This window comes from Glarea lozoyensis (assembly GCF_000409485.1).
Source record: "Glarea lozoyensis ATCC 20868 chromosome Unknown GLAREA11, whole genome shotgun sequence".
NCBI lineage: Eukaryota > Fungi > Ascomycota > Leotiomycetes > Helotiales > Helotiaceae > Glarea > Glarea lozoyensis.
This window is the reverse complement of record NW_007360985.1, coordinates 804,766-818,717: the sequence shown is the minus strand read 5'-3', so window position 1 is coordinate 818,717 and position 13,952 is coordinate 804,766. Positions and strand designations below refer to the sequence as shown.

General features: G+C 46.4%; 2 protein-coding genes across 2 annotated transcripts; both read right to left on the bottom strand.

The window, feature by feature from the left end:
* Nucleotides 1–6,274: 6,274 nt before the first annotated feature.
* Nucleotides 6,275–6,873, bottom strand: GLAREA_11187 (uncharacterized protein; the record flags this gene model as incomplete). Its single annotated transcript, XM_008079376.1, has 3 exons — nt 6,275–6,398; nt 6,491–6,672; nt 6,742–6,873. The coding sequence occupies 3 exons, from the start codon at nt 6,871–6,873 to the stop codon at nt 6,275–6,277; spliced, it is 438 nt and encodes a 145-aa protein (XP_008077567.1).
* An 892-nt stretch (nt 6,874–7,765) lies between these two features.
* GLAREA_11186 (Calcium ATPase, transmembrane M) lies at nt 7,766–11,314 on the bottom strand (the record flags this gene model as incomplete). The annotated part of the gene is made up of 5 exons (XM_008079375.1): nt 7,766–8,527; nt 8,577–10,503; nt 10,550–10,644; nt 10,846–10,972; nt 11,022–11,314. The coding sequence occupies 5 exons, from the start codon at nt 11,312–11,314 to the stop codon at nt 7,766–7,768; spliced, it is 3,204 nt and encodes a 1,067-aa protein (XP_008077566.1).
* Between the last annotated feature and the right edge of the window lie 2,638 nt (nt 11,315–13,952).

The window sequence follows — 13,952 nt, the reverse complement described above, 5'->3', positions numbered from 1 at the left end:
CAGTCGGGATCCGGGCCAGAGCCGTCAGTGGGCGAAATAGCAATTCGGCGGTGGAGTCAACAGCTCAAAGCACGAATAATTGAGCAGAAGTCCTTTTGCTTTGAGGCGAAAAGAGTTCCAGACAGTGATGGTGCATTATTGGCACATCCCGTAACCCTACGGCTCCTCGCCACGGCAATGACCTCTCAATACTCACATCTCAATACACTGTCTGTCCGTCACGGCCAGATTCCCACCATGAAGCTGCCCGGAGCTCTCTGTCATCTGCACACACACGCCCCGACTTGAGAAATTGACCGCTCGACCGCTTTGCCCCCCTAGTCTTCGTAGGTTTCTGCCTTCACGCACCTCCCACGCCAGCCTAAGCCGCCTAAGAGGGTAATAAACATTCACACTCGCGTACCCAGGGATAGTAAAGTGTACTGTACGGAAGGTACAAAGGTACAGGCGTCGATCATCGGTCTCTGTAAGTCTGCGTCTGTCGGCAGCGTCGAGAGTGGATTATGGCACTTTTGGTAGGGCGCCCAAGCGGGAGGCCTCTGCCAACCTTGCCCTACGCAGTGCAGCAGGCTCCCTGGCCCTCGCCCAAGGCCCAAGACTCCAAGGGCTCGACGACAGACGACGGCTCAGGGCTGGTCTCACTGGCCTCTGAAGGAAATCCGAATCACTCACATTCCGAGCACCTCGATGGTGGATCTTCCTTGCAGAGCGCTCCGTGCACCACACAGGGCACCTCCATCGTCACTCCGCTCCTGGTGGGCATCCAAACGTTCACACATGCAGCTTTGGCAGTCGACCCCCTTCTGTTACAGGGACCTTGGCGCCCATAGCTCAAAAAGCTGCTCGTGCTTTTCCACATAAGTAATCTAGCTTTTCCAAGAATGTGCGTTGAGGCTGGTTCCGTACGCTCCAGAGCAATTTGCTTTTCTTATATTATACTTTCTATGGAAGGGGTTCACCAGAATCAGCTCGATCACTTTCTCTTCTCCCTCCTCAGAAACATATAACTCAGCCTGTTCGACTACAAGCACCCCAACTCTTCATCTCAACTTCGAGCTTCACTCCACATTCTGCTTCATCTACTCTTCTTGTACAAGACTTTGATACTCAACTCAAACAATCGTATGTTCCACAGATATCAAAGGGTTCAGTTGCTCTCACTAACACCAAGTAGACTTAGACGAACTCCACCAACCCGCTATCATGTGCGAATACACCAAGAACTACTACATCTACACATCGTGTCAAGATCCAGGGGCCCATTTCTTTGGCACCTCTGTCGACGGCAAGAGAGAACATCGATGTGCTCGCGGCCCACATGAGCGTTATATCGTCGTCCCAGGATGTTGTCCTCTCTGTAGCGGGTAATCTCATCCTCAATACATCATTCCGATCTCTCACTCGCCAGACGATTCACTTCTTCTCCATCACCAGATTACAATCACCTTTCCACCTTTTCAACAGTCACTACAATTATTCTTCGGTTACCATGGCATAAGCGATTCTCGCCGGGAACCACACATTTCTTCAATCAAGGGCACTTCAGCGGGGCGTTATGGATAGGAATATATTTGGGACATTTCTTCATTGTACATTTCTTCTCGCCATCATGGCGTGTTTTGACAGAGCTGGATCTCCGAATGGATAGGGCAATACGGCTGGGAAATTATAGGAGCACTTAAGGGTGGCGTAATCACTTGACGCATGAACAGGGAAAAGTTATAGGAAACTTTGGAACATCGATTTCACAATGCTAGGGTTTACTTTTCTGTCTACTAGGCGCAACTTGTATCCAATCATTGTTCGTGGTATTTGCGTTTTGCTCACCCATTCTGTGTTGCGTGGTGGGCGCGCTCTTCTCCCCGAACCTGATGATTTCAATGCACATCATCATCTTCAATATCAAAACCAACATATACCCCCAAGAACCAGTCATTTCCCATGCCACTATCAGCCGGCTTCGGCAAAACAAACCCTTTTATACACCGAATGATCATGCGCTCTCGCATCAGGTATATCAGACGGTCCTTAAGCAGTAAACCAGTTTTGCTTGTTGTCTGGTTCTCGCTTGACACGGGCGGAGGAATAATAAACGATGCTGTTTGTAGAATGCCGTCGTCAGCTGCGGGGCATCATAAGCTGAGAGGCTTTTGGATGGTAAGATAGTGGGGTGATAAGGCTCTAAGCTATAGGATGAAACCCATATCAACATCAATAAAAGCCTCACATTCCGTTTCTTCAGCACTGAGTCTCAACAACAAAGTTTGCTAGCATCGTATCGCATTCTCTTGCAGCTGCATATACTATGAGAGTTTTTAGACTGCCTTGAGAACTATAAATTTTGACTGGTCCTCAGCCGGAGGAGACTTTCTCCTCGAAAAGGCTACAGCGAGACAATTGGGGAGCCCGAGGGAGGGTCAAAGCAAACGACCAAATGCATGCTTGGGCGCTAACCTCGTAAGCCTTCCGCTGCAGCAGACCGATCGTGCATCAAACATCATTCGCAGATGGATCGTCTCGCGCTTCGTACCATAGCTCGTCACTCTGCAAAACCTTATTATTGCTTCTATGATGAGATGCTGTATTCCTGCATGATTACCGCTTTCCTAAACGTCTGTCTACCTCATATTTTCTGGCTACGAAAATACTATTATCGTGAACATGAAAAGTTTGTTCCAAGATTAGCTGATCTTTCCCTGCAGAATACTACTCTCGGTGCTTGATCTGCACGACACCCGTTAACAAACACTTACTCTACCATTACCAAGCCCAGGCATCACAATTGCCGTCCCTGCTAAACTCTTGCATTTCCCAACCCCAACACGGTATCCACCTCACACCTAGCCTTCTTTCATCCATCATGAAACCTTTATACGACGACTTTGTCTTCACGATCAAAGCCAAACTATTCCTCAAAAGACCTCACGAGGTTCGAATACGCATTTGGGTACATGGGGGTGCCCTACGCGCGGGGCACGGGGATAACCTGGTTCTTAACTTCTTATCATATCTGCCGGTATGCTTTGCGTAGGACATATCAGACATACCATGCGCCAGGCGAGCAAGGCGCTTAGGATCTGAGGAGAAGGAGATCTCATGGTTGCTCGTGCAGTGCGCGTAGACCTTTTGTAAGGAATATGTGAATGAGTTATAGTTTGGGGAAATTCTACATACCGCTAGTAGTGTTGCAATCTTCATCGGTCCGTCGGTCACGTGTTTGAGAAAACATGGTCTGACCAAGAGGGCAACTTGATCGGACGGTTTTTTCGATTCACTAACCGGTAGGCTTATCATAAATGCTCGTTCGTATTTCATATCCGCGCAACTAATAGTGGATTAGACATTTCGCCTGTCAAAGCTGTAGAGAATTACCTTTAATTCATGCAAGAAGGGGTTCCTGGACTAAATTACTTGTCTCGAGGACTAGTTGACCTCTTCGAGAGATCTTCGAGACAAACCCCACTTGACAAGAATATTTGCCAAATCTAGACTTACGAGGATTTCGAATCCATCAGAAATAACGAGTAAGTGTCATGAAGTATAGAGTCCCCACCGAGTTTCAGCAAACAAACTGGCAGCTACTTCGTACAATTCTCATTTGTCTGTATGCGGATGAGAAATACATGACAGAAAACTACCCCTGCTTGGCATTGAAATAGCCTTCGCGCAAGTCGACCCCTTGACGCTTGGATCAATTTCTGATCTGTGGTTTTTCGTGCCTTGCCGACAGCTAACCACGAGCGGTCTTGCACTAACAGCACTACCATCCAATATTTACAAGCCGGCGACCTGTAGATCTCAAAATCGTATCAATAAAGCCACGCGTGTTCTGAGACAATTGAGATCCTAGCGTCTACAGCTTTGGCGTCTGGTATAATTGGTCAAGGACCGCTCTCCGTTGAGAAAGAGCGTTGTGAACCTAAAATAGCACGACAATTGCTTTTGGAACGTCATTCCCGCTTAGGGATTTTGCTTTGACATTATAGTACGGCTCTATTAAATGTCACTGAGCGAAGTACAAAGTATATGGTAATAAGGCGGCTTAGCGCTGCCGAGAGGCCGTAGTGTTTTCTTGGGGATGTCACTGTGGCTTTGGGCCACCAGAACGTGAGGGTCTAAGACTATGAATTTCTGTCCGCGTTTGGTCTTGACATTAATTCTAACTCCGTCTAAGCCATTAATTTCGCCAAGGTATTTATACTTCTAAGCCTGCCTGGGGCTCATACATTCACAGCATAATATTCTAAACAGACCTGCAGCCTAAAAAGCCGTTGAGCCCAGCGCTTGTGCTACCAGTCCCAGGCTGGCAAGTACATCCGAAATCACTTCCGGTGATACAAATACCGGTCGCTTAAGCCTCTAAATAGTGTTCAAATCTCCGAGCGTCTGCGCTTCTGGAGTTTAATCGAGGTGGGTTATGTCCGTCGCTGTGAGTAATTACTTTCAGTAAGCAGTTGGCATTTTTGCGTTTTCGGCTTACGGAGTACATTATACTTCGGAACTCTGATCCAGGCTACCTCACCGTCCGCAGAAAGGGAGGATATACTTTCTGCGCGTGTTGTTCTGCAGCATATATTTTCAGCTGCAGTGCGCTTGTTGCTTGGAATAGCTGTCCGATCCTTGTTGATGTTCTGGACCTTTCAGACGCAAAGACACGAATTTGCATGCTAACTCAATCTATCTGAAAGATCTTCTCATATCCCTCAGCCGAGATCAGGACCACATCTTAGAAAGTGTCTGTCCTAGCGAACGGGAAGCTTCACATTTGCTTAAAACAAATAGTTCCATTGCTGAACCACTGAGCACGCGCGTGCAATTCTGCTCTCAGCTAAGCAAATGACAGAAATAGACCTCTGCTATACTTGCGGTCCCTTCCCTTCTGGTGATGGCAGTAACCGTTCCATATAATCGTGCATCACCAGCACAAGCACCTCCATGGAAAGCCTCGAACCGATACTGTACCTGCCGAAACATCCGAGACCGAGAACCGGTAACTTCCACACTGAAGCCACGCTTCTACCAACTTATCTGAGGGGAAAGACACTTGTAAAGTATATAAAGTTAAGGTGTCGGTCTTAAATGAGCCGAAAAGGGGTCCATGGGAGACTACGGGTTGGAGACACTTCCTCCTTGCGGAAAAGGCTCGCATCGGAGGGAAATAAAGTTTCTGCAGGGACAAGATAGTATAGGAGTGTATAAGAACGTGGGGTGCTTGCTTCGTGTACATTGTACACTAATTCATCTTGGGAAAAGTATAGTGGTATCAGGGGTTAATAAGCGAGCTGAAATTCCACGTCTTTCTTTAACGCTACTCTTGTGTTGATATTAAAAACTAGCTTGGGTAGAAATTGTAGAAGCAACAAGAGTTTGTGTCATCGCAACGGAGGTTTGAAATATGGGATATCAACTCATGGACTCATTCTTTTCTTTCTGGCGCTTCGCATTTTTTTTTGAATACAGTCCTCTATCCACCAGTCCATTGCAAGACCGACGAGACACCCACCCAGCATAATAATGTCTAGACAATGCCTCTCAACACTTTGCTATCAATAGGTACGTTGATCCTTTTCAAGGGACGAAATACAATATATTTAGTTACACAAATAGAGTGATTATGGCATTTTGAGCAGGGTACCGTCATCTTGCCGCAAGGAAGTGTCCCCTCAGAGATATGACGCATTGTTGTTCTTTTCCTTCCTTTCCAATATTATCTCCCTCATAAACATCCATTCTTCTCACCAGCTCACACTACGCACATTCCACCACAAGCTCTAGTCTGATCTCTTGCCCCCTTCCTCCTAACAATTTAAGATACAAATACGACAAACCTCGCATAGGCAATCGCGTATTCTAGATGGAGTTGTGCTCATTGTCTTACCTCCACACTTCGATCGTTTGTTCATAGGTTCTTGTCTTGCAATACTTCTCCTCTAAGGTAGTGGAAGTATTGACTTAGGTACGTAGGGTTGTAAAATATCTTCTTGATGAACAACAGGCAGAGCCGTAAGCGATATCCGATTAAGTGTACTGGTTTTCAAATACCTCTGTTTCTGTGAGACGACATTCTAGATCTTAACAGTACACGCGGTCGGATTTTATTTTACAAATTATGATAGTCATTCGTCACCAAACCATTTCAAATCGAACTAACCCAGAGAGTTTGCCTCTCTGTGTGCTTATTTTAAATTTCCAGAATTTGCCTTCCCTATGACCTGCCGTCAAATTACCAAGACAATATATGTAAAAAAACATAAACTACGTCTCATCCCTGGGCCTACAACTTCACTCCCCTCCCCGCTTTCTCCCAAACCTTCATATCCTCACTCCCTATCGCCGGCGGTGTAAGTCCCTGCACCCTCCACAATTCCCTCGACGTCTGCAAAATAGAATATTCATACCTACACCATCTCGTTAGCACTTTTCTCCCCACCAAAGCCTAATTCTGGACTGTCGATTTCATTTTCACGGCATTCATTCATCGCAAACTCACATCCATCCCCGCCCCTCAAACCTGTCCCCCAAAACCTCCCCCACAAAATCCAAGAACTTATTCGCCCTCTCCAATTCCTGCGTGTTTTTCTCGTCCCAGTTCACAGCGATATGTTCGAGCGTCAGCCGGATGAAGTTTCCGGGGTTGGGACGCTCCGAGATGTAGAAATCGTGGGCGGGTAACTGGGCTTATTATCAGTCTCGGGGCTTAAATCGGAGGGTGGGAGGTAGAGGAATGGTGGAAAGACGAACTTCGTGGAACATAATGTTCACAAAGAAATCAGGCATGATCTGTGCATATCGAGCTGTGAGAACTTGTGCCAAGTCTGCTTTTTCCTCGGGGGTGAGTTGGTTTGTCACGGTGTAGAATTTTAGGAGGGGCATTTTGAGGGGTAGGTGGTAAGTGAGGTGAGGACGCAATTTGAGGAGTGCGGTAAATTAAGGAGAAACTCGAGGGATGTAGTGATGGGTCGGTTTGTTTTATTTTCTATGTTGGTCTATAAGTACTTGGGAAATCATTGTTTACTGATCAATGTAAAATCTTACTACTAAGTCGCACTACATGAACTAACCTCAGAATTTGACTCTGTAATTACTGTCCATGACTCTCTCTCAGCGGCGTCATTTCCGGTAGACAATTATTGCGTATGTATGTTGTTCAGTAATCACCATCCCCTTAAAATACACTATGTTGTGCTAGTGAAAACTACCGTCGGAGGGATGTGGGGTAGGTACGCTAGGGGACGATTGAGGTACACAACATAACATGAGGAGGGCAAGACAAATCTCGGGTGTAACAGTTGATGATTATGTGCGTAAGAGGATTCAATGGTGGAGATGCCTCGGAGTCTGATCTTGCTTATGTTTGCGGGATTTGCGACGTCTGAGAGAATGTAGTTATGGATGCAAGTATTTGTCTTTTGCGTTCTAGGATGGTATCTCAAATCATCTTACCACTTTCACATCGCGAGATAGATGAGAAATCGGCATGAGTTAGGACTTAAACGAGCGTGTTTATATTGCTAATTCCAAATTGCCGAGGACCTAAGCATTCAAATAACGCTGCGCCCATGCGACTGCTGAAATTTCAAAGTATCAAAGAGTGTAAGAAGTAGAATATGCAAGCGTGTACGCGAGCAGGGTCACGCAGACCGTCACCAATCCAAAGCAATTATCTCCTTCGCCCTTCCAGATGTCAATTTAACTCTCTCGCCTCCCATCTACGAGATATCTAGAGTTGGCGAACTCACCTTCGCACAAACTCTACAACACATAATTAGACTTGGTCAAGAGCCAAAGTCTGTCGCTGGCCCTTCCCGGACCAAATCCCAAACCGTCGTTTAATTGCTTTCCATGCTTCCACGAAAGCGATATACGCAATGAGCGCACCGAAGACGATTCCCCACTCCCAGGTAATCCCCTTGTGTTTAAACACAATCGTATTGACCGTCGGGATATAGATAACCGGGAAGGTGATCACGAAGCCCGCAACCACAGCCCAAAGTAAAAAGCGATTGTATGCAAGTGCTTTGAAAATGGAGAAGCGCCCAGGGAAACGTGCGGGGTCGAGATTAAACAGCGAGCGCGAGAAATGCTTGACTTCCCAGGCCGTGACGAGGAGTAAGAACGAGAGAACTGCGAAAACGGTAGCACGGCCACGGAACACGGTCGTGCAAGTCTCGTTAAATTCTTCGTTGCAATCCACTCCAAGATTTCCGTTTCCCGGGCCGAAAATGACGATGATGAAAGAGATGAGACAGAGGATCCCGGCCCAGGTGCCGTAGAGCATTTTATCGCAGATAAGCTCCCAGGTGAAGACACCGACGCGGAGGTCCCGTGGTGGACGAACCATGATGTCGGCTTGCGCTTCTTCCATGCCCAGACCGAGGGCCAGGAAGGAGGAAGTGATCATATTTACCCACAAGATTTCAAGGGGAGAGAGTGGGAAAACGGAGTTTCCGCGGCTGTCTTTGAAGGCGAGAGCGATGAGAAGGAGGATTACTTGGGCGATGTTGGAGATGAGGAGGTGCATTAGGAACTGAGACTCGGTTAGATTATAGATGATGTTAGAAATGAGGAGGGTATACCTTCTGAATATTGTCGAATAGACGACGGCCTTCTTCTACGGCTTTGACGATAGATGCGAAATTATCGTCTGTTAGAACCATGTCTGCTGCGTCTTTGGCGACGTCGGTACCATTGATTCCCATCGCGATTCCGACATCTGCGTGTTTCAAGGCTGGAGCATCGTTGACACCATCGCCAGTCATTACCGAGAATGCTTTTCGACGAGCGAGAGCCTCGACCATGCGGACTTTGGTTTGCGGGCTACATCTCGCTAAGACGACTGGTAGATTTACCAATCCGTCAATTTCAGCGTCGCTGAGTTTATCGAAGTCTTGGGCTCGCATAACGGAGTCAATGGTCTGGGTAGAAGGATCGAGGATACCGACAAGTTGAGCGATGGCCGTGGCTGTGGAGAGATGGTCACCGGTAAGCATGTGAACTTTGATACCAGCACCGTGGCATTTCTTTACAGCAGCGAAAGTCTCCAGACGCGGGGGATCGTAGAGTCCAACTAGTCCTTGAAGCTTAAGTTTAGATTCCATGAACTGGCGGTCAGATAGTTGTGCTTCCTCATCGTCGGAGACGGTCTTTGTAGCGATACATAGAACGCGAAGACCTTCACTAGCTAGACTTTCTAGCATCTGAAGGATTACGTCTCGGTCTTTGTCGGGTAAGTCAACAATTGGAAGGATAGATTCGCTTGCACCTTTAGCAAACACCTCCACCTCATTGGTGTTTGAGTTCTTGTAAGCCATTGACATTCTCTTTAAGCTTGAATCGAATTGATGCTCCATGACAGCAGACAATTCGCCAGAACTTAAGAGAGCATCTTTTCCGTGACCAAACCTCATCGCTAGAACTTGTAAGGCGACTTCAGTTGGATCACCGACTGATTTCCAGTTACCGAGAGATGGAACTTTCTCGGTTCCATCATTGCTAGATTCTGTTCTGAATACCGAGGCGAAGTTACACAAAGCAACGGCGTCTAAAACAGGTACAAGCCTCTCAATTTTAGGTTGAGAAGCAAGATCTGATAGATCTAAAGGTTCGTTATCGATTGACAACTTTGCGTCCTCTGGATCTAGAATATTGGTTGCGTTTTCTACACTCAGCATTCCGAAACCAGGGATCCAGACTTTGTGTGCAACCATTTTGCCTTGAGTCAATGTACCCGTCTTGTCTGAACAGATATTCGTCACTCCGCCAATGGCTTCAAGTGCAGACATTTTTCGGATGACGACGTTTCCTGCAGCCATGGCTTTGACGCCAACGGCAATGGTGATGGTCATGACGGCGATGAGAGATTCCGGGATAACGGCGACGGCAACACATATACCGTATAAGACAACTTCATTGTGGAGTTGCCATTTATTCGCAGAGAAGACTATAATGGCTAGCAAAACAGCTAAACCGAATAGAAGGATTGCAAATTTTGACAATTTGATTTGCATAGGAGTACCGACGAGTCCGAGAATACTTTTGAAGCCGCCACCCACTTTCTTGAACCATCTTTTGAAGACGTTGGTGCTCTCTGGGGAATTGTCTCCGCCTCGCAGAAGTTGGGCAACGCTGCCGACTTGAGTCTTCATACCACTGGCTACGACGATACCGGTTGCACGTCCTCGTGTAACGGTGGTTGCCGAATAGACCATGTTGACCCTATCGCCGAGAGGAACATCGGCACTAGCAAGGGTAATATCAGCATTTTTAGAGGAAGGAAGAGATTCTCCAGTAAGAAGAGCTTCGTCGACCTCGAGATTGGTGCTTTCAACAAGGCGTAAATCAGCGGGCACGACGACACCGGTAGACAATTTGACAATGTCACCGACGACGAGTGTTTCAGATTTGATGATTTCGATCTTGCCATTACGAACGACCTGGGATGATGGAGCTGCAAGACTCAGTAGCGATTGCATAGTCTTTTCAGCTCGGTAGTCTTGGACGAATCTGACATCGGTTAACAGTTGACATGGCGAAGGAGTAAGGAACTTACCCAAGAACGATATTGAGAAGAATGACGGCTGTAATGACGGCTCCTTCGATGAAATCGAGAGTTCCATACGACAGTGCCATAGCGATGACCAGAACCTGAGCGAGAGTTAGCTCGTCCTTTGCAAGAGCCACTTGTCTTGACAGCGACTATGGTGATTTTCATTGCCATGAAACTACGCCGTTGACAATTGCCACATTACGAATATCATGATGAGCTTAAGGTAGAAGTCACAGCAATATTCATCGGTAATTTGAAGATCTTACAGTTGAATGGAGTCAAGGGAGGGAAACACTTACAATTGTTAAACTGTTGGACACTTGCCGAAGCAACACCTCCCATAGGGAGACTTGCCCCGAGCCATCGATCTTGTTAGGACCATGGGTTTGAAGACGCTTTTCTGCATCAAAAGTTGAGAGACCAGAACTGTGTTTGCAAGTTAGATAATGTCACGGGAAGTCTACAATTGACATACACTGGTTCAACTTCTAAGAATTTGGCCACATCATGATGGTCGCAGACATGTGCATTGTCTGCATCTCCAGTGAATATACCCCAGCCATCTCGACTGTTTACTGCAGTGACGCTATTACTAGCGGTTCCTACAGTACTCAGCTCTGTGACCGGCGTTGTCTTCAGTTGCTTTACTTCTTCAATGGAAGAAGAGGGCCGCGGTATAGGGGGTTCATCAGGGTCCTGCCCTTCTTGACCTGTGATGGCAACAGGCTGTGAGTGGCCATCAGTTGAAGTAGTCGGGATAATAACCATTCGTTATGGAAAGGGTCAAGCTGGATTCGAGGGGGCGGAAGTTGAGAAACTTAAAGACCCGTCAGGCAAATTTGTGAGGTTTCACGAATCAATGTGCAAGGTGCGGTCTTTGTATCTTCCGTTCAAAAGATGTCCAGTGATCTTTCGTGGAGTGGCGCGTCACCCCCCGCTTCGCCATGCATTACCCAAGATGCTATCCTACGGCGCCGAGTGAATGCTGCGGTGAATAGTCGTAATAATTGGTGCAAAGTCTTATGTAAGGTGCAGGAAAGTTGACAGAAGCAGATCCAAGGCTCGGCTGACAGATGCGTATCTTGGCTGCTTGGCGGGGTACGAAATGGGGATTGCTCGTTGGTTCTTGGGGTATCTGATCTTAGCACTAAGCTGGGATATTGCGAGGAAGCTTACCTTTTTGAGATGTATGAACAGGTGATATTGATAGGGCTTCCGAACGAATGAATACAAGTGGTGAATTCGACACATTATGGAAGCTACTAAACGTGAATTCTGCACATCTCGCAGGGGTGGGGTTGAAATCATGATGTATACTGAAATACAATGCGGAGAGGCGGGGTCTTTCACTCGAGCTTGAGATTTGTACCGAACATACATGGTCGTGGCAGTGCAGCTTGGCTGGCCTTCCAAGCTCAGAGGCCCTCTAAACCCCGTTGACGCACAAGTAATCAAGACAAACTAAGCTATCGATAGGCTTTAAATCAAGGAAGCTAGTAACACTCCTCTTGGGTGCAGTTGGCAGTGGGATAAATCGATAATGGAATGGTAATGGTGGTAGATACGCCTAAACTTAGAACATCATCGCAAGTTATTTTCAGGAGAATGCAAGCTGGGCGGAAAAGAATTTGCTGAACATCGTAAGAAACAGAACAGGTTCTTTGAACACAACATCATGTCTAGCAAGCAGATCTTGATACCGGGCAGTTTGGTAGTATCCTCTGCTTTAAGCAGATGGAACCTCTCATCGAGGCTGATACTCTTTTGACAGCTGGGTGGACCCAATCTTCGTCAGTATATTCCGGAATTTAAAGGTGGCGTCGTCACCCAGTCTATAACTGATATCATACCTTGACATGTTATAGACTGAGTGCGGACCATTGAAACTCACCAAGTTGTCTTCATGAGAAAGTTTTGCTTGTAAATCGGGAGCTGTACGACGGACTGTAGTGCAAATGCAAGCAAAAAACAAGTGCTGAGATCAAGGCGAAGATCATAAGAAGAACGAGTATTGAAGGGACAAACAATTAGAACGAAACGCTCCGTAGCCATATCCCAAACGTTTGAGGTCGAATATCAACGAGTACAAGCCTCGAGGAACGCAGTCGTTAATAGCGATTCCATGAGACAGCTCAAGAAGACCAAATCTCACCGAAAGCATGGGAGATTCCGGGGAGAAGTTGTTCCGTAGGTTTTTTTGTCTTTCCACAGGATTATTGCCTTGGCTCGCGATGGAAATATAAGTGGTAGTCGAAACCGATGTTTCTTCAGTTAAGCTAACGAAATGGTGTATATTTAGTAGATTAACTTCGACCAATATAATATACTGCGTCGATCATTTCAAGTACATAATACCTAACCTTTATTCTGAGTCAACTCATTTGGTCTCGAGATTAATGGGTAGGTGGCTTACGATTATCTTGTCTTCAGCGAGCTTGGCCATAGACTTATGATGTCGATATCGCAAGTGGTGAAGTGGTAATATGGCCATGCCGATGAATGCTTTGATGACCACACTTACCACTTGTCATAGTGAAGGACAACTCTATAATTAAGAAATTTGATCCGAACTTCCTGATGTACTTGGTCGTTATGCAATTGCATCATAAAATGCATCAAACTTCTGAAAGAGCGTGAAACCCGAAACAACACGGAAAGTATATTTCGCAATTTGACAAAGTATTCAAGGAACGTTTCATGTAAACGAGCGCAGGCACACTACGTATCTGTAGATAGTTGATGACTTCTTTCTCTGCGGCCCTACGATCGACTTCCGAAACCTCTATTGATGTTTGTCTTCGGAATCTCGTACTACTACAATCGGTAGGTTCGCAAATCATCATAAGTGGAAAAGTATAAACCTACCTTGTTAGCTCGCTTGCTGATTGAAAATCAGAGGGAAGCCGATGAGCTACAAATATCTCACACCTTGAAAGTGCCTCATCTTGTCCATTTTATTACTCTGGATACAAGCCCGTGGTTGTGACAAGCTAGTTCTCAAAGGACAAGGCAAGAAATGTTGTTGTAGGATGAGTGAACTTTCAGATGGATAGTACAAAAGTTATTAAGAGACTATTCGAATGCTGTACAGCTCTAACAATCGTGTTTGCCATGTTGTTGCGAAATCTACGGCTATAGAAATTTAAAAGAGTCTGGACCGAGAAAACTCGTGATCCAGAAAGTCACGCATCACGTGGTATAGACACTAAGCTAGTCGCTCGGGACTTCTTCCGCTCGATCGCTCCGGCTGCTAGCGCACGAAGGTTGCCATGGATACCATGTTAAGCTGATAATTCCCCCTTTTCGAGATACCAGACCTCGGCATGTAGAACGTACCTCCGTACATGTAGATGGAGACGTAGAGTTCCAACGATAGTAGTGACAAAGAACGATTGAAAGGTCAATT